General features: G+C 44.0%; 1 protein-coding gene across 1 annotated transcript in view; it reads left to right on the plus strand.

The window, feature by feature from the left end:
- The window catches only part of IL5RA (interleukin 5 receptor subunit alpha), a 36,452-nt gene extending 20,888 nt beyond the window's left edge, over positions 1–15,564 (plus strand). The window contains exons 10-12 of the mRNA XM_082740250.1: positions 8,644–8,740; positions 9,831–9,915; positions 14,074–15,564. Of these exons, the coding sequence (XP_082596376.1) occupies positions 8,644–8,740; positions 9,831–9,915; positions 14,074–14,160 (269 nt within the window). The 3' untranslated portion in view covers positions 14,161–15,564. The remainder of the gene's footprint in view (positions 1–8,643; positions 8,741–9,830; positions 9,916–14,073) is intronic.
- Positions 15,565–20,301: the final 4,737 nt, after the last annotated feature.

Raw genomic sequence — 20,301 nt, forward strand, 5'->3', positions numbered from 1 at the left:
ATAGCCCAAGGTTATTCAATAGTGAGACCCAGGAAGGCTAAGTTTTGACAGTGAGAGAATCCGGCAGGCAAGTGTCTGGAACCTTGGCCCTACATGGGCCCTCCTGTGCTAGGATTTCCAACACATAAAACATGTTTGTTTTCAAATGGAAATAGCAGTTGGTTTTGTTTTATCAACACTGGTTATCAACTGCCCTTCCTGGACTGGCCTCTGCGTCTTATCTTAAGAGCTAACTTCCTAATTTTCACTCCTCTTTCTCCTTTTCAAATCTTTCTTAACTTCCGGATTCTTCTGTTCCCCTATTATCTCTGCTGTGCTCCTGTTTACCTAAACCTCTGCTCTCCTGACCCTGGTCCTATGAAGCCTTCCATTTGCTTCAGTCCCTCATCTCTCTCCTTCTCCCCACTCCATGAACCTCACACACCATGCATGAGAAAAGCAGTTATGAAAACCAAATGCCCTACAGCTGTACCCTTCCCTTTGGAAAAGAGAGTATTGGTTATGTGAGCCTCCCCTGCACGCCTTTCCTGCCTTGTCACTGGTCAGGCTCAGTCTTTCAGAGACCTTATCAGAGATGGGTCTTAACCGCAATCACAGGCATGGCCCTCCCAACCAGCGATTGGGTTTGCCCCGACTTCACTGAAGGCCCTATCTGAAGGCCACCAGCTAGGTCACAGGTACAAAAATAAAAACAAAACCAGAAGCAAACAAAACAACCCCCCCCCCAAAAAAAAACACCTTTTAATTTAAAGATTTCTTTAGGCTTGAGATATGTAGCATTTGTACCTCTAGGAGTAGAGAAAAATGTTCCCGCCATCCTCTGCTGCCTTCGTAGGCATCTCTTTCCACAAGACACTTTAGAGGAAATCCGGGCCTTAGCTCTCCCGTCACAGTTTGGGGCAGCGGTCGGGGGACTGGTTCTTAGAGCTAAGGGAGCCAGCCTAGAGCCTGTAAGGACTTAAGGAAAGTAGGGGAAGAAGAATATCAGGGATGTGTTTAAACATTTGGGTGGAGATGAAAGTAAGGTCCCCACAGGCAACTCTTGTGGACTTTGGGAGGCTGTGAATTTGTGAGGAAGCACATGCATTGGCCCGGGTCACCCGGACTCAGAAGCCAAGGGCGGCAGGTCCTGCAGCCTCACCCTGGACACCTCCTACGCTCTCTCCTCCTTTATTTTCTGCTTTGTCACCACATACTTTCTTTTTAAATTCTCTCACTGTGGTAGAACAGAGAGAAAACGAGCAAAGGAAAACAGGAAGGGCAAACGTGGCAGAGGTCCCAAATTCAGTTTCCCTAGGTCTTCAAAAAGAATTCTGCAAGTGAAAAGGCTTTCATGAGGAAGGAGATGAACGCTGACAAAACTGGTCTAAAAAAATAAAAAGAGGTGACCTGATAACCTGAAAAGCCCACTTGGGCTTGCCTGAGGCTGAGGGAACTTGTGGGGATTCTGGGTTTTCTTTGCAAATGGGGGATTTCAGGTTGGTGAACATGGTAGTCAGGTCAGTCAACTGTGTCCTCAGATCCAGGTTCTTGTGGTTTCAAAGGCTGGTTAGTGCATGGCAGGCCCACTGTTTGCTCTCAGCAGCGGGGGCGGGAGGGGGTAGAGGGGTGGGGGTTTGGCAGGGTGGGGGTGGGTGGGGACCATCTCACCCTTATGTGGTCCTCGTAGCCTGACGGAGGGAAGTGGACTAGCAGACTAGCTAGAGGGAAGATGCCAGACTCAGTTTCCAACTGTCAGGAACAGGGTATTCTACTGTGTTTTCTGGCATGGCCACCTCTAGTGGTGCCCACGCTGGCCTTCCACACATGATTTCTACCCCACGAAGGGCCTTGCAAGTGAGACAACAGCTCAGAGGAAGCAAGGACTATTGTTGAACCAGGCACCATGCTAGGCATATTCATCTATGCGATCTTGTGTATCTTCACAAACAAAAAATTTCCTTAATTACGTAGATTTATAGATTATGTGAAAAAAAGTTGCAGAGAAGTTAAGGAAATGCCTGAAGTGACAAAGCAAGAAAGTGGTAAACCTGGGTCTGGAACCAACCATAGAACTGGTTCCTCACCATGTTCTTTCCATCATGCTTTCACATCCCAGAGGTCATGGTGCCAGCCAGGGAAATAGAGGCAGGAAGATGGGCAGTGGGAGCCAGGGTTTGTGAAAGGGTGACACTCTGCCAGCTTATAATCAAGTTGTCAGTAATCTCATTTTAACACAGACCCTTGAGGATTCAGACCCTCCATGCCTTGTGTTACTGTTTCCGTAGTATCTTGATGATTTGGTGCATTCCTTTCCCCTCCAGGTCTGAGTTCATTACTCTGCATTCTCAGGATTCTGACAGCCCTTGAATTTTGGTCTTGTTTTGATGACTTAGGGAAACCCTCTTGATTCTTCCGTTCTGACACAATGTGTTTAACTGCAATTATAATAACAAATATTTATTTAGCACCTATTATGTACTAACACTGGCCTTACAAATTTACCCACTCACTCAGTCCTTATCCCCATTTTACCAAATAGACAATGGTAACTGGAGAGGTCACCTGTTAAAGGTCACCTCCGTGGTGAATAACAACCAAGCCAACATCTCTTTACTCCCTTGTTTCTTTCTTTCTTTCTTTTTTTTAAAATTTAATTTATGTGTGTGTCCAAAAGTCACTGTTTATGCACCACACCCAGTGCTCCATGCAACACGTGCCCTCCATAATACCCACCACCAGGCTTGCCCAACACCCCTCCCCACTCCCCTCCAAAACCCTCAGTTTGTTTCTCAGGGTCCACAGTCTCTCATGGTTTGTCTCCCCCTCCGATTTCCCCCAACTCACTTCTCCTCTCCTTCTCCCAGTGTCCTCCGTGCTATTCCTTACGCTCCACAAGTAAGCGAAACCATATGATAATTGACTGTCTCTGCTTGACTTATGTCACTGCCTTGTTTCTTATTTTTATGCAATGACCACAGCCTTTCAAGGGTGCTTGCTAGCAGGCTAATGGAAGGCCCAGGAGACTCTTAGGGAACAAAGTGCTGGGTTGCCTGGGAGTGCTATGTAGGAAATCCTGCAGAGGCCAACAAAAAAACAAGTTCTCTTGTCTACTTCCTCACGTCTAGCCCTGCGAGGCCTAATGAGCAGTCCTGCAGCCATCTCTCCAGTGAATCCTGAACACACTGGTGCACGTGCATGTACAGTCTTCGTTACCTCTCCATATTTCAGTCTACTTGAGCACAGGGCATGTTTTGTCTATCTTGCTCTGGACCCTGGGCCACCCTACATTTTGTCCACTGAGGCTGCATTTACTGCCCTCTTTTTTCTCCCTAAACCAGGTAAAACCCACAGCCCACTTGAGAGCTGCCTCAAAAAGCTCATCCACAAAAAAGGGTTACTTCTGACTTGTGCTTGCAATGGGAGCCTCTGACCTGGTTTGGGGTGCTGCTCACCGAAGATGCCACAGCCTCCCCTTGCAACGAGAGGCAAACTATGGGCAGCTTTATGGGCAGAGGCAGGCATAGCCTCTCCGTGACCTGGCACCGGCTGGTGCTGCCTGCCTTGTCCCAGCATTTGCTGGTTCTATGAACACAGACCAGGGCTGCTTCATTGGAAGAGTCCCATCAATTTGCTAATTAGCTCTTTTCCCTTGAAACCTATTTTTAAGTCTGAAGTCAGATTCAAAATCTATATGGAAGCACTGAGAGCCACACTTGTGTGGAAAATTTAAGGTGGAGCAGCTTCCACACTGAATTGACCCTCCTCGGAGTTATTAGCCTGAACACATAGATGACAGACTTCTGCACCAAGAGGGGCCACAGCATCAGGAGGGAAGTGATCTGACGAAGTTCCAGAAATAGCCAGATGCAGGTGAAGGGGTTAAGTTGGTTGGGTGCCTAGGTTTATCTTCTCTCCCTGGCTGCCACCATCACATTCCCTCCCCCTTTCCATGCAACATCCTACCCCCACCCCTCACACTGCCAAGTCACAGAACAGAATTTTCAGCAGCTGACTTGTTCTCAAGGTAAAATGGTGAGATGTCAAAAATGATAATGGAGGTCATCAGAAACCAGACAGCTGAGTTCCCAAATGCTGTAGGTTGACAATGTCAGAAGAGCATCCAGGAATGAGGTGGAGGGTCTGGAGGGCTTCTCTCCTTAGAAGGACCGATGGTGTGACTTCCTCTTTCTAAAACATCTCTGCATAACTAAATAGCAGGGCCTGTCAATTTCTTGAAAAGAAACATCTGTGGCTTCCGTTTTAGGGTAGGAAAGCCATTCTCCTTGAGTCAGAGAAAAGATTCAAGTTATCTGGAAATCCTTTTTCTTGAGAAAATATCTAAGGCCAGAGACCCCAAAATTCAAATTAATGATATATTCAGGGATCTCCCAACTTTTCGGTAGTGAAATTTTTACCACTTTGACCCAAAGGACATATGTACTACCCTTGGGACCTGTTCCCATTTTTTCTACCTTCAGTAAAATCAGAGTCGATGCTAACTTTAATTCACTCATTTATGTAACAGACTCGAGACTTTCGCATTAAAAAATTAAACAGTAGATAATCCACAAGTAATTTCCTTTCGGTAGTGAGTATGTGAAAGCTTTTCCTTGTACTAATTTTACCTGCCTGCTTATGTTTCCTTCACCATAACACTGACCTTGGCTCTTTTCTCTGGGGGTGAGCTCTGTTCTCACTTGGTGGTAGGGGAATCTTTCTAAAGAGCATCAGGAACACTGCAGAAGCCAGGCCAGGAGAAACGACTCATTTGCCAACTCCCTCCAGGCAGCGACCATGACTTTGCTTCCCACATAGCAACTTACATGCATCAATAACTTTTTTTGATTGAATGAAATAAAATCAGTTGTCTCTGTATTTTTGCTAATTCAGTGAAAAACTTTTATCAAAGTGAGACTAGTGACTAGGTGGAGTGGTTTAACTGAAAAGATTTTTGTAATCATGGTCAGAAGTGAACGGTACGATTATCAGCGCTCGATGCATCTGACTATGAGGTATTTCACAATTTGAGACACAAATGGGACCAAGTGTGTGACCCTGATAATATTTACAACACAGCTCTTTCTTTCTGTGGGACTCAAACTTTACCTGTTAAGCCTACTTACAAACCAGATAAGTTTTTTCTGCTGACATAACCCTTGCTAAATTTATTTTCCATATGTGGAAATGGAGTCTGGAGTTTCTGAATGAACTTATTAACGTTCTTGAATAATGGTTAAGAGCATGGAATGGTGGGTTTCAGAAATGGGGAAATGAAGCAGGAAAATCCCTTATTCAGGACATCAGACTGAGAAATAAAGCTAGATGGCACTTGACGGTATTAGTTCATTCCAGGTGCTCTTTCCATCAGCTATGAGCCAGCGCAATAAAAACGAGGCTTCACGGGATGCTCGGTTACAACCCAGAAACTGAGTATTACTCCTAAAACCTTTCAGTATCTGTGGCACTTGGGAAAATAAAAGTTTTGCCTCCTTGAGTATCTGGTTTTTATCATTTCACAAAGTATGATTAATGCCTCTTTATAAAATAATAGATATAAATGCCTAAAACTTGGGGCGCCTGGGTGGCTCAGTCAGTTAAGCGTCTGATTCTCTCTTTCAGCTCAGGTCATGACCTCTGGGTTCTGAGATCGAGCCCCACATCAGGCTCTATGCTGGGTGTAGAGTCCACTGGCAATTCTCTCTCTCCCTCTCCCCCTCCTCCTCTGCTACCACACATGCTCTTTCTCTCTAAAAAAACCAACCTCAACCTTAAAAAAGACACTGTGGTTGTAGGTTTTTAATAAAGGGATTCGGTCCCAACGGCAGCCTGAGAACATCAGGGGGACCGCCGGTTTACAATGCAGCCAGCCTCCTCCTGAGGGAGCGCGGTGCATCAGCTTTGCTATGTCCAATAGTGGGGACCCAACAGTGAAACAACGCTTCCCTGGTGCCCACCTAGGAAGATGAGTCTCAGGGGCATGTTCAGTGATAGAGAAATGCTTAGGATGTCTTAAGTGGAGCTCTTGCCTGGGCCGTGTGTCCTCAGTTTGGTGATGACGGGCAGTGGAATGGATCCCTCCATCACGGTTAAGAGCATCACCACTCAGCTCCCCCTGCGAGCTGTGTCCTCAGTGGACAGAGTCGGCCCTTCTCTGCTCCAGTTTCTCCATCTGCCAAGCGAGCATGGTGCCTACCTCGACATGCTCTTGTGAGAATTATGCTAAAATGCATGATAAGCACCTTGCATAGTGTCTGGTACCCATGAACACTCAGTAAAAAAAATAAGTACAGAAAATAAGCTGTTAGTTATGTCCAGTTATTGTTTCTATTTTTAATACTTTATGACAATTTACAAAACTTTAGCCATACAAACAACTACCTTTCTAAGATCAATTTTGTTAAAGGTAAGTACGTAGGAAATGACAGTGGCCTGGATGGAGTCGGTGGTATTAGAAAAGGTGCTGACTTGGCACAAATCTTAAAGATTGTGTATTTCAACTTGCTTGTTTTTATAGATGAGGGAACAGAGGCTCAGAATGGTGACCTCCACTGCAAGCAGAGAAGAGACTCCAGATTTCTACACTAGGCAAGGATGCACCCATGAGACCAAGGCAGGCCTCTCTTTTATGAGCGCGTATGATGTGATGATGTTAACTGAGTCAGTGGAGAAAGGCAGGGCCATAGAGAATAGGAAGAATCAGAGACTTCCAAGGATCCCAATATGGAGACTATCATGAGGAAGTCAGTGAGAGAAGGCGTTCTGATCTGAAGGCAAGCAGATGTTTAGTTTTCAACATTGTCCGCTTGGAGAAATATCTAAGTGGGTTTCACCTATGGGAAATTTCCTATCTAGAAGTGGAACCTTGGTGTTAGGGCTGGGCCAGGTCTAAGGACCTGGGAGAAGAACACACGGAATTAAAAGATGCAGCTGTGTTCAACACACTTTCCAGTGGAAGAGACCCAAGGGTCCCGAGCTGAGCTGAGAGGGTCCGTTGAAATTAAAAAGAGAAGGCAGAAATGCCACTGAGGAAGGGGAATATTGGGTTAAAGAGCCAAGGACTTGGTATCAAGGTGGGCGCAGCCATCATGTCTGAAATTAGGAAGGAGACCAGGTAAAATAGTTCGAAAAAGAAACCACATGTCCTTTGAATTTGACTAGGAGGCAGCCATCAACAAATAAAAAAGCAGTTTCTGGGGTGGGAAATGAAGCAGCCTGAATCCCTTATTCAAGAAATTAGGCTAGGAAATAAAATAGGAAGATATTTGATGATAGTTGGGAGAGATGGCAGAGCAAAGTAATGGCTTATTCAAGATAAAGGACTCTATGAATATTTGAAAGCAGAAGGGAAGAGATGAAGGAGGAGAGATTAAAGCTTTGGGGAAGTAGAAGATAAACCCCGAGGAAGAGTTCTCAGGAGGCAAAACAGCAAGAGATCAAGGCAAAGTTGGGCTCACTGGCATTAAATCCTCCAGACATCTCTCCCTCTTGATATGTTGAATGTTTTGAGTTTGAAGTTATGTCGGAGCTTTGGGAAGACTTAGGGTATTTATAAGGACTTGAAAGTTCCACTTACTAGATTTCATTTTATAAATGAAACAATTAATGGCAAACTAAAGTTTGGGGTCCATTTCCTCTGGTGTGGTGTGGCTTGAACTTCCCCCACGCACTTAGCACAGCTGGCATTAAGTCATTACCTGTGTTATTATTTGCTTAGAGTCTTTCCTTTTTGATGGATCTAAATAGCACACAGGGAAAGCCCACATGTGTGCTTTAATCCAGCTCCCAGCAACCTCTGCAGGGTCAAACATAGTGTGAGAGTCTGATAAATATTTGTGAAACGGGTGAATAAAGGAATGAATTAGTGAGTGGCCTCTCCCACAGAAAGCAAACTTGCATCCCGGGAGATAATGCAGGATTTGCCTTATTCTCTGGAAGTGAATCAGGCAGTTTAACAAGTGCATTGCCTCCTTAACAACCATGTGGTTAAGGACCTGGGGCTTTTCCTGAAAACCTTTCCAGTATCTTAAAAAATCATCACATACCCCAAAGAGATCATGAAAACTAGAGAAGAATCTGTCCTTGAATGCAGATAAGAAGCAAATTTAACTGGAGAGTGAGATGGTATGCAACATATTTATACTTTCTCAATGGCAATTTGCTTCTACTTTCCTGTCCGTGAAGTGGGAAAATAATCGTTAAGAGGTGCTGAACATAATTAAGATTGCAAAGTACTTTTAGCAGAGTCTGATGCATTAGGGTTAACTCTGAGTTAACCATCATTTACTTTCTCTAAAAGTTATGTTTCCAACCTTGTCTATATTTTTATTATAATACAATTAGATTACTAAGAGGGCTTACCTTTTATAGCTTTTCCATCTAAAAACCTTACTACTCATCCAAAGCTGATAAGGTCCAAGATTCAGGAGGCATTACTACAACAAGTGCAGTCTATAAATACCTATGGACTGCCTAAATCATGATTTAATATTAAAAGAGGCTTCATTTCACCCTCACGAAAAATCCCAGGCTCAGGAAGGCTAAGCTACTTGCCCAGCCTCACCCAGCATTGGCAACTCAAATCCAAGCTTTCTGATGGCTGCCTCAAGTAATTTTGCATATCCGTAGCTGATTGCAGCTCTGATTTCTTTCTTCTTCCATCAGGAAATGATGATCAGAAGCTCTCCACAGAATGGTTTCTCATCGTGCTTGTGGCAACCATCTGCTTCATCCTGTTAATTTTCACCCTTATCTGTAAAATGTAGGTATTTTTTTATTTCAATGTTTCCAATGAAGTCTGAGTATTGAATTTTTACACTTTCGCCATGCATCCACTAGGGTGCTTGTTAGCAGTTGGAATTCCAGCGCTTTGCTGTCTTTTGGACAGCCTTTCCAAGATGAGCAGGGACCAAATTAAAAAGTGAGAAACATCTTTAGATGATTTATGGAAACCAGACAGAGCATAGCAGGGCCCCACAGCCATTACACACCCTTCTTGAATTTGATGACAGTGTATTCATTTCTGTGAAGCTTTTTACTTTCATGTTCTTTTGATTCCTTTACTGCCTTCTCAGTATTTGGTTTTCTTAGGTAAGCCACTAGCAGACTCCTTTTATAGCTTGGATAAAGGAAGGCAGCCCCCTGGAGACTGAAGTCACCCCTGTGCCCACGGAATGATCTCCAGTTAGGAGGTGTCGACTCCTACCTTCACCCTTTGTTCACCTGGTCCCTGAGTGGCTTACTGTCCTTTGGTCAAATACAGATTGTAGAAAGGTCATGCAGATCTAGTGACCAATCCACGAGCCTGCAAGTGCCCCATAAGAACTCCTCACCCACTTTGGCTCTAAGTAAGACAAAGAGCCATTTAGGAGGCTTAAGGACATGTTCTGTCTCAGTCCTTTCATAATTTAGAAAGTTACTTAGGTTTGAAAGAGCTTCATTATTATAAATGTTATATTCTGTGGGTTGGAGGGTGGCAGTTCAAAGCAGAGGAACACCAAAGACAACTCTATGAGCCAGCACAGTTGAGTGAGGGGCTAGAGCCAGCATCACAGTGAGTGGTTGGGCACCAAGGGCTTACAAATCACCCATGTTTAGAAATTAGGCCTGAAAACATGCGCCAGCGTGAAGTGGTTACCATCATGTCTTTCTTGGATGATTCAGAAGCCACATCATAGCCCAATTAATATTATAATATAGATAAATATAATATTTGTAACTCTTGGTCAATAAAGTTTTTAAATTTATAGAACAGCAGGTCCTGGGATTCAGTAGGTCAATTTGTAGAGCAGATACTGAACACAAGAAAGGCTGCTTTGCTCACCTAATTTTCTGCTTTGCTCTGTTTTCAGAGGTCACCTATGGGCCAGGCTGTTTCCACCGGTTCCAGCACCGAAAAATAGTCTTAAAGATTTCCTTGTAATCGTCAGCCCTGAGGTAATGTTGAAGGCTCTCACGATGGGTCCTATCTGCTCAGGGTTGGGTCTCCAGGGATTAGTCATCAGGTTACTGGTTTTGCATATTCCAGGGCAGAATGTCTATCCAGGGGGGCCAGTGACTTGATGATGCTCTAGTCATTCTGCTCTTTGGCTCAATAGTATGTTATATATGTTCACTACTGTCTTGGAGAATTGGAAAGGTCCTACTCAGCTATAAGTGTCCTCACCAGTCAGACTGGAATTTTTTCTATCAGCCGTCTCTTAACTGAGCTTGGGCAATTCCTTCAACCCCATGAGCCCTGACTTCTTTTTCTGTATAGTCAAGGGCCATAGATGAGATGATCCAATGTTCTGTTTAGCTCTGATGTTTCTGCACATCGATACCCTAATCAGTAACATTTTTCAGAGGAACTTGTCCTAGTTCCTTAGTAAAAAAACAAACAAACAACAACAAAAAACAGAGAAGGCAAATGACTTCCCCAAATATGCATTTCCTGAGGCCCTATTTGCCATTCAGAGCACTTAGGCTTAACTGAATGCTCACCTACTCATGGCTGCCCAAGTGTTTTAGCATCATTTTGTTGGGGAAAAAAAAAATCATCCTTTTCCCATTGAGTTGTGTTGGCATCTTTGTTGCGGATCAGTTATCTATATATGTATGGGTCTATTTCTGGACTATCTAGTTGCTTTCATTGATCTATTTGTCTATCATTATACCAAAGCAGTCTTGATTACTATAGCTTTAGTGCAAACCTAGAGATCAGGTTAGTGTAAGGCTTCCAAACAGGATTTAAAAAAAAAAAAAAATATTTATTTAAGGGGCTCCTGGGTGGCTCAGTCAGTTAAGTGTCCATCTTTGGTTCATGTCATGATCCCAGAGTCCTGGGATTGAGCCCTGTATTGGGCTCTTTGCTTATGGAGAGTCTGCTTCTCCTTCTGTCTGCTGCTCTGCCTGGCTTGTGCTCTATCAAATAAATAAATAAAATCTTTAGAAAAAAGATTTATTTGAGAAAGAGAGAGCACATAAGTGGGAGAAAAAAAGGGGGAGCAAGAGAGAGAATCTCAAGCCGACTCCATGCTGTGCGTGTAGCCCTAAGTGTGGCTCAGTCCCACGGTCCTGAGATCAGGACCTGAGCCAAAACCAAGGAAGCTCAACTGACTGAGCCACCCAGGCATCCCCAAACATGATTTTTTTCCAAAGTTGTTTTGGTCATTCTAAGTATTTTGTTTTGCATTCTCATATAAATTTTAGAGCAACTTTATTAATTTCTACCCAAAAAGTTGCTGGGATCTTGATTAGGATTGTGTTGTACTGTAGGGTAATGTGGAAAGAAGTGACATCTTAAAAATGAGTCTCCCAATCTGTGAACATGACATAGCATCATACCATACAAACAAAAAATATCAACCATTAGATTTTCTTTCATTTCTGTCAGCAATGTTTAATGATTTTCAGTGTACAGTTATTATACACTTTGTCAAATCTGTCCTTAAATTAAGTGGTTATTTAGATTAGGGGTCAGCAAACTTTCTCTATAAAGAGCCAGATTATAAATACCTAACAACCAAAGGGATTCCCTCAACTCTTTAATGCTGCCATTGTGGTGTGAAAGTAGCCACAGACAGTATGCAAATGAAGGGGATTGACTCTGGCCAATAAAACTTTATTTACAAAAACAGGCAATAAGCCAGATTCTATCCACAGGCTATAGTTTGCAGATCCCTCATGTAGGCCAAGCTATTTTCTTAACAAATTCAGTTTTCTTTTTTTTTTTTTTAAAGATTTTATTTATTTGACAGAGATCACAAGTAGGCAGAGAGGCAGGCAGAGAGAAAGAGGAGGAAGCAGGCTCCCTGCTGAGCAGAGAGCCCAATGTGGGGCTCAATCCCAGAACCCTGGGATCATGACCTGAGCCGAAGGCAGAGGCTTTAACCCACTGAGCCACCCAGGCGCCCCCAAATTCAGTTTTCTAACGAAGTGCTTCATGAATGGATGAATAAATTGGTGGTTGTAGGGCAGGTAAGGGTCAAACACTGACTGAAATGGATCATTTTAATAAGCTGTGACCTTTAGAGTTTTCGATTTGGGTGTTTGGAATAATTATAGACCATAGTAGTTACAAACCTAGTCAGGCAAAGAATTGAGTCAGACAGAAGAACCACTCTGTCCTTACTTCCATCCTGAGTTTGCCTTTATCAGGGAATAGGGGCTTTGCTTTAGTTAACCCATAGCTTTTCTTGAAGAAGAACGGACCCCAGTGTGAAAGTTTGTTTTGGTTTCATCTGAATTTGTGCTGTCAATCCCTCCTTGCTCCAGCATACTCATCCCTGATAAACTACATCTGATTTTAGCAGCCCACGGAAGTCATTTGTCTTGTCTCTTAATGGAACATCTTAATGCTGGTATCTAATTTCCCTATAGAGCCCCCAAAGATTTTCTTTAATATTCTGAAGCTGGTGAAAGAAACTGGCTTAAGAGCTTATTGTATAAGCTTGTGGTTTGTTGTTAATTAAAATCAAGTCATGTGTACAAAACAACAACTTGGGGTAGACAAGCTGGTTTCAAAATAAGCAAAGGATTAATGTCAGAGCTCAGCACTGCTAGACTCCTCTTAAGACAACTTAACTTTCTTCTCACATTGTTGAGTTTCATGTAAAAAAAAAGAAAAAAAAAAAAAAAGACAAGAGAGACAGAGACCAACAGAGATAGCAAGTAGAACTCAGAAAATGAAGTATTGCCCCATAATGCTGTCACCCTATGGCCTAAATGCTCTACCTAGGAGAATATGCGAGCAAGTTCAGAGCTGACCACAACCTGGGCCCTAGGTAGCAGTGCCCCAGCCTGTAGCTTTGAAGGTAAAGCCCTTCAGACTCACCCTCCGGGCCTCTGCTACAAGGTTGGGGGTGGGGGCGATTAGTGCTATGGCAGTGATGATTTTGCATCCCACCAGGAAGCCTTTAGTGAGTGGGAAAGGAAGCGTTCTGCTTTCAATTGCAACCTGAGTCTCTGAGCTTGGTGTGGGTACCCAGAGTTCTGGGATTTAGAGGATATCTGCCATCCCTGAATTCTCATTAAGCAAGTTTTTGCTTGTTCAGACCCAAGTCAGAAATTGTTTTGTAACGTTCAAGAGACCGGTACCAGCAGGGAGAGGTGAGAGGGAAGATGGAAGGGCAGAAGTTGACCTTGATCAATTACAAAGAAGGCAGCTTTTTGTTTAAAACACAAAAAAAAAAATGTATCCGGTGTTTTAGATTTGTTACAAACCAGTTTCCAGCTCTTCCTTATTTCTACAATGGTAACCAGAGAGGGTTCCTTCCAAAATGAAGTATAAACCATTAAATTCTAGTACCTAAGGCAGAGAGCACATCTGCTCTGTTTGTCACTGCATACTCAATGCAAGACAGTGTCTAAGGTACAACAGGTATTATAGGTATTAAAAAATGTGTTAAATGAGGAGTGCCTGGGTAGCTCTGTTGGTTAAGCATCTGCCTTAGGCTCAGGTCATGATCTCGGGGTCCTGGGATTAAGCCTGAGTTGGGCTCCCTGCTCCCTCTCCCTGCCCTCCCTCCCCATGATTGTATGTGTGTGTATGTGTGTGTGTGTGTGTGTGTGTGTGTGTGAATGCACAATGCACTCTCTCAAATAAATAAAATCTTTTTAAAAATGTGTTGAATGAGTAAACAAAGTAAGAAATATCTCTTGTAGGTTATTTCTGTCACAAAGTTTCTCATTAATAACATTATAATAGCCCAACTTAGACAAATACATATCCAAATTTAAGGGGAAACTACAATAAACTATGAATGAAGAGCTATGAATGTAGAGCTATTCAATGATGCAGCCCAAGAATATATATTTTGAAATATTACATAATGTTACACAGAAAGCAATTTATGAAGCTGACTATCCATTTGCTTCATTTAATTGTAAAGGTAACTTTGTACCTAGAAAACAGGGCTGGAGAGAAAACAATGAGCTGTGTTTGGGAGACAGGGTGGTGGATAGATTTTTGTTTTCTTCTTATTTTCCATATTTTCTTAATGAACATTTACTATTTTTATAAGGAAAATACACTTAAGGAAATAATTGTGAAGAAATTCAAGAGAACAAAGATGGTACTACAAGACATCTAAGGGAAGATGTTTTGTTTTACAGAAAACTGTTTCCAGTGAAACAGAAATTGAAGTCATAAGTTACGTGGAAGAGTCTGGACTTGAGACCCTGGAAGATTCTGTGTTTTGATCAGCACTGTAACATTCTCAAAAATGAACTCACACTCACATGCCTCAGCGATAAGAAGAACAGGAACTGTTGTTTCTTGGCTAAGAAGAGCTCCACATTTACTGAACACTCAGTTTAGCTGCAAGGCAATACACTCAGACGAATCTCTTTAAAGCATAGATTCCTTCTCAAAAACTCCTTGCTTCTCAGGGTGGTTGATCAATCTGACCATTCTGCCATGTCTTTTCTTCCTATGTTGCAGGGTACCAACGTCTCACCTGCCAATCTCTGTGCTTTACGTTTCTTACCTCAAACTTTTGTGCAAGAGACAGTTTTTAAGGCTGATATCAACTGGTGGGACCCGCTTTATAGCTGAGGCTGCCAATGGTAATACTCAACTGAAATATCAGCGAGAAAGCATTCTGCCCAGCCTGGAGTTAATTATGAACTTAGATTCAAGGCTGTCTTTCCTAGAACAAGTGGGAGCCATGGTGCTTCCCCCCACTCCCGAGTTCTAGAATACTTTTTCTTGCAAGTCATGTGTGGGGGGTGGAGGGCTATTTATGATTTAAGAGGCAAACTCAACATGAAGAGCTAATATATCACTCCATACCAAAGCAGAGAATAGGATTTTATTTGGGATTATAGTCTTGAAGGCAGCCTTGATAATCAGGAATATATTGAGAAAGGCATTAGGTAGAATTGGGTTGGGAAAGGGATTGCTCAATCAAGAAAGAACTTTCTGGAGAGATGTTTGCTTGTACATATAGAGCAGCTTGTTGGGTGCTGGTCAAGTAGCTCTGGGTCCATCCTATAAGCATCCCTTCAAACATCCCGATCTAGGCATCCTCTCAACATCTTCCTATAGGAGTCTGCATGTAGACTGGGGGCCTTCATGATGGGCAGCGGGCTACAGATAGAACCAAGTGCATACAAGTGTGTCAAGGGCAGAGAAGAGGTAGGAGGAACAGTTAGTAATTGAGAGGACTCCAACAGTGCTGATGGAACCTGGCCCTGGAGTAGGAAGCTTAGGACAGAGAAAGATCACAGTGTTCCAAACCCCATGTATGGCAGCATACTCTACATGTTTTTATTGCCTGTTTCCAAGTATTAGGGGCTGAATGTTTATGCCCTTCCCCCTCCAATTCATGTTGAAACTCTACACCCCAAAGGGATGATATTAGGAGGAGGGGGGTGGTGGTCTTTGGGCAGTGATTAGATCATGAGGGTGGAAACTTCATGAAGGAAATTAGTGTTCTTTTAAAGGGACCCTAGGGAGTTTTCTTTCCTCTGTGTAAAGATAGGAGAAGTTGGCATTCTGCAACCAGTACGAGGGCTTTTCTGAGAACCCTGCCATGCTGACACCTTGAACTGGGAACACCAGACTCAAGAAATAAGAAATAAATCTCTGTTGTTTATAAGTCACCTGGAGTATGGTTCTTTGTCATAGCAGCCTGAGCTAAGATGCCAAGGGTTAGGAACTACACCAGGTACTTCACACACATCATCTCTAATCCTGAGAAGCCCACATCCTTTGGATCGCTGCCCCATTTTACAGGTGCAATCACTGAAAAAAGTGCACAATGAAGGGCTGCATACCGGGCTTGAGTAAGCCCAGTATTGTAGAAAAGACTGCTGTGAAAAAGTTGAAGCCTGCTTAGAGATAAGACCAAGATGGCATGCCCATCAGGGTGTTACAATCACTGGCAGAATGATTATCTGACTGATCTAGAATCTCTGTGAATGGCGTTCAAGAACCTGTATTTTTAGTGAACATTCTTAGACATTCTGAAACTTGCCAGTGCAATAATCACCTGGAGGTATCATTAAAACAGGTTGTTGGGCCCCAACCTTGGTTTCAGATTGAGTAGATCTGGGGTGAGGTCTGCGATTCTCCATTTCTATTAAGTTCCCAGGTGATGCTGATGTTTGTTTCCCAGTCACACTTCATGAACAGCAGCCCAGGGTGTTTCTGATGAATACCAAAATTTGAAAACCCACTACTGAAGGAGTAAGTGATGGAAAGGTCCTGCCCCAGACGGTCCTCTTTCGGGGCTGATTGTTTCCTCTCTGAGATCTTTCAAAACCAGAATGTGGAAACCTAAGGTTATGGCCACTGCCTATGCTAGGAGGCTGGAAGAGAAAAAGGAAGCTGCCCCTAATTTGGCGGCATCTTCATTTGTGGGTGTGAATCATAGATGCTTCCCTCAACCCCAGCAGCCAGCCTTCACCTAGGTACTGAACCAGTACCAGTGCCTGGATCTTAGTCTGTGTGTTTCAGGAGGAACACATTGTAGATCAAGGGGTCTCCCCAGTGCATTATGACTTTCCTCTTCCTCACAGCTCAGCTCCTACCCATATTTCGGAAATCCAAATTCCATGTCTCCTTCTCTGTGAAGCTTTAAAAAACAGTTTGGTTGATCCTGCCTCTGGGTTTTCATTCTGGGCTTTGGCCCCTCCCTTGGAGCTATTGCACTGTAGGACATACCATTCACAGTTTGGATGGCCCCCCCAAAGTGTGTGCTTCAGGAGGATGGGGATCATGTGAAATGCATCTTTTTATCTGCAGGGACTAGGACCACTGGACCCTTTAAACCCTCTTTCAACCTTGGCACAGATACTTGCCTGTAGTTGGAACTGAGTGGTATTTGGCAGAGATCACCAAGGCCTATAATATCACGGAAAGGAAGACGAGTGTCTAATGAGAACATGATTGGAAATAACCAGGACACACATGTGTGTCCGACCATCTGGCTAGTGTTCCCTAGTCCTTTTTTTGCTGATGATGTGGCTAAGTGGTAATGTATAAATGCAGTCCAGAAGGAGTTAGGCTTTGGATGTGGCATGTTTTAAGCAGTCTGTCCAGTTTTCACTAGCCTTGCCATGACAAATCAGAATGTGAACATTCTCTTACCAATAAATGCCCTCGTCAACAGGTCGATTAGTCACTGGCACCCACCTCTTTCCATCACCCACTAGAACAAGAGAAAGAGCAAACTGTCTCTCAAAGAGCCTTCCGTCGAAAGCTCAGAACAAACAGTGCTTCTCGAAGACATCCTTTCCAATAAGGATTTTATTCCAATATTTCCTCGGCAGTTGGAAATCTCTGAGTGCAGCATAGGGAAAGTGCTGGGGAGACTGGAGGGGGAAGTTCAGTGTGCCAACAGCACAGCCATCTGAGCCTTATTGAAATGCCTCAAGGCCTCCAGCTATTTATGCAGGCTGGGCAAGAATTCCACATGGGCAAAGAACATCCTGATTAAAAATCCAAACGTTTTCATGGTGAGACTTGTATGTGTCAGGACCATCTGTTGGTGGAATTAATAAACCTTAGGTGCTAATTTGTTAAAGAAAAAGTAGGTGTCTAGAAGCGAGAACAGAGAACCGAAAACAGTCTTTGGTGGCACGAGGCAAGGTGAAAAACCTAATTAGAACAGGACTTGGTGTTAGCCCAAGGATCTTTGTGACAATGACCGTGTAGCCAGTCGTGCTTCCACACCCTGCAAATCAAGTTCCAGAATACAAACTTTTTCAAAAGCCATTTTTCAAAGAATATTATATTGAACCAGAAGACAATCTTATCTTTTGGCCAGTAGCCCTCTGTTTTAGGTAATACATGTGAATGTAAATTCACTTCAGAACGAGAACCGTTTCACACAGAGGACGGTGAGCTGTCCAAGTTCACAAACCGGACAGGAACCCCTTTCTTATTCCCTGTCCCCCTATTCTCATCTTTGTCCCCAAGATCGTCCTTACCATCTCTCAGCTAGGACCATCACAACTCAACTAAAATCCCAGCCTCCAGTATTGTCTGTTTTGGAAGGACCTACATAAAAGGCCCATCTGCCTCCATCATCCCCTTCCAAGGCCCTCAGATAAGTCTATCCCTTCAAGCTAAAGCTCCAGTCTACGCTAAGAACCCCCCCGCCCCCGCCCCGGCACACGGGTCCCCAGTGGCTCCCCGGCCACATCCCCAAGGAGCGCCCCTCCGTCAGGAACACCGTGCTCTCTCAACCCTCCCTGCTTCAGTGTAAGCTGTCTCCTGTGCACAAGGCCTTCTCAGTCTTACTCGTCATCGGTTGACAGTTAACTTCTACATCTCACTCCTTTGCCACCAGGAAAGCTGTGTCCCCCAGGTAACTTCCGTTGGATCCTATTGTATCACTGACTATACTATGTAAAGTTTTGGGGTCTCATTTAAAAATGGCTTTAAAGTGAAGACACGCTGAGGTCAAGAACAATGTCCCGCCTGGGTACTTAGCCGCCGAACTGGAACTGGCTGAATTTAGCTAGACAATGAAAAAGTGAATTTCTTTAAAAAATGTACCAGCACAGAAAACGATGTATATTCAATTTTAGCTCGAAGGAACGGAGCTCTACCGGGTAGACTCATGTATTAAAGCTGGACAGTGACAGCCAGAGAGCACACCATCACCAAAGCTTAAAACATGAAGTAATAAGAACTCACAATTGGTGGGGCTCTCGTTCCCAAAACGGCTCTCTCTACCTCCCCTGCCGGTCGTCACGTAGGCTCCACCCAGCTCCTGCCCAACTTCACGTGGGCTCCACCCAGCTCCTGCCCAACTTCACGTGGGCTCCACCCAGCTCCTGCCCAACTTCACGTGGGCTCCACCCAGCTCCTGCCCAACTTCACGTGGGCTCCACCCAGCTCCAGCCCAACTTCACGTGGGCTCCACCCAGCTCCAGCCCAACTTCACGTGGGCTCCACCCAGCTCCTGCCCAACTTCACGTGGGCTCCACCCAGCTCCTGCCCAACTTCACGTGGGCTCCACCCAGCTCCAGCCCAACTTCACGTGGGCTCCACCCAGCTCCTGCCCAACTTCACGTGGGCTCCACCCAGCTCCTGCCCAACTTCACGTGGGCTCCACCCAGCTCCTGCCCAACTTCACGTGGGCTCCACCCAGCTCCTGCCCAACTTCACGTGGGCTCCACCCAGCTCCAGCCCAACTCCCGGGAGCCGACACTACCTATTGGCTCGCGACAAATGAGTGGCAGGCGGAGCAAAATTAGACCACGTGGCCCACGCGCGTTATCTTAAAGTTCTAGTGGACTCTTTTCACCACCAAGGTGTGTTATCCGCTTAGTTTCATTTATTAAAACGAAAAGCACAGCTCTGTCCCTCTCAGGTGATGAAATGAAAGAAGACGTGAACCTGAGAAGGGGCGTGGGGAATTGGTGGGAAAGAAGTCAACAGTAAAGTACTGGGGTCAGAGTTCAAAAGTCAGCAAGTTTCTTCTTAAAGAGCTGGATAGAAAATATTTTCAGCTGTGAGAGCCATCTGTCCTCCGCTGCAACCACTCAGTTCTGCCATTATAGCATAAAAGCAGCCTCAGACAGTATATAAATGAGAGTGGCTGTGTTCCAATAAATCTTTATTTACAAAAACTAGGCAATGAGCCAGGTTTGGACTTTGGGCCAATATTTATCTGTACATAGCTTAATGGATCCAAAATGTTAAATTTGAATGGGCTGTTTCTTTCTTTCTCTTGCTTTCTTTCTTTAAAGCAAAGCAACCAGTTTGGGAAATATGTTTAATCAATAAAAATCTTTCTACTATGGGGGGCACCTCAATGCTGCCTTGGGTTGAGCATCCAGCTCTTGGCTCCTCTCAGGTCCTGATCTCAGGGTTGTGAGATCAAGCCTGTTAGGCCCTGCATTCAGCAGAGACTGCTTGAGAGTCTCTCTCCCTCTGCCTCTCCCTGTCACTCTCTCTCTCAATTAAATAAATCTTAAAAAAAGAAAATCATTCTATGGAGGGAGGTCGTAGTGAAAAAAATGTGTTGTGTTTGACTAAACTTAACCTTGTTACAAGTTGGTTTTGCAAGAAACAAGGGTCCAGAATTCTGTTCATACGTTTATCTGTTCACACGTTTTACACCATTTGCAAATAAGCGTGTGTTTCTGTCACCTCCAGTGAACCCTGAAGAGGGAAGCATTAATCAGATTTCTGTGGTTTTCCAGTGCCCAGCACAGTGCTCAACACATAGAAAGCAGTCGACATTTTTAATTGTTGACAAACAAAAGAGGAATGACTGGGCCAATGCAACCTCTCAGTTATTTGGTCTCAGATATTTGGTTCTGAAAAGTGATAAATGTTACTCAACCTCGTAATTTTTTTCCAACTATTTCTGTTATAGTTAT

The sequence above is a fragment of the Mustela nivalis genome (assembly GCF_964662115.1).
Source record: "Mustela nivalis genome assembly, chromosome: 1".
NCBI lineage: Eukaryota > Metazoa > Chordata > Mammalia > Carnivora > Mustelidae > Mustela > Mustela nivalis.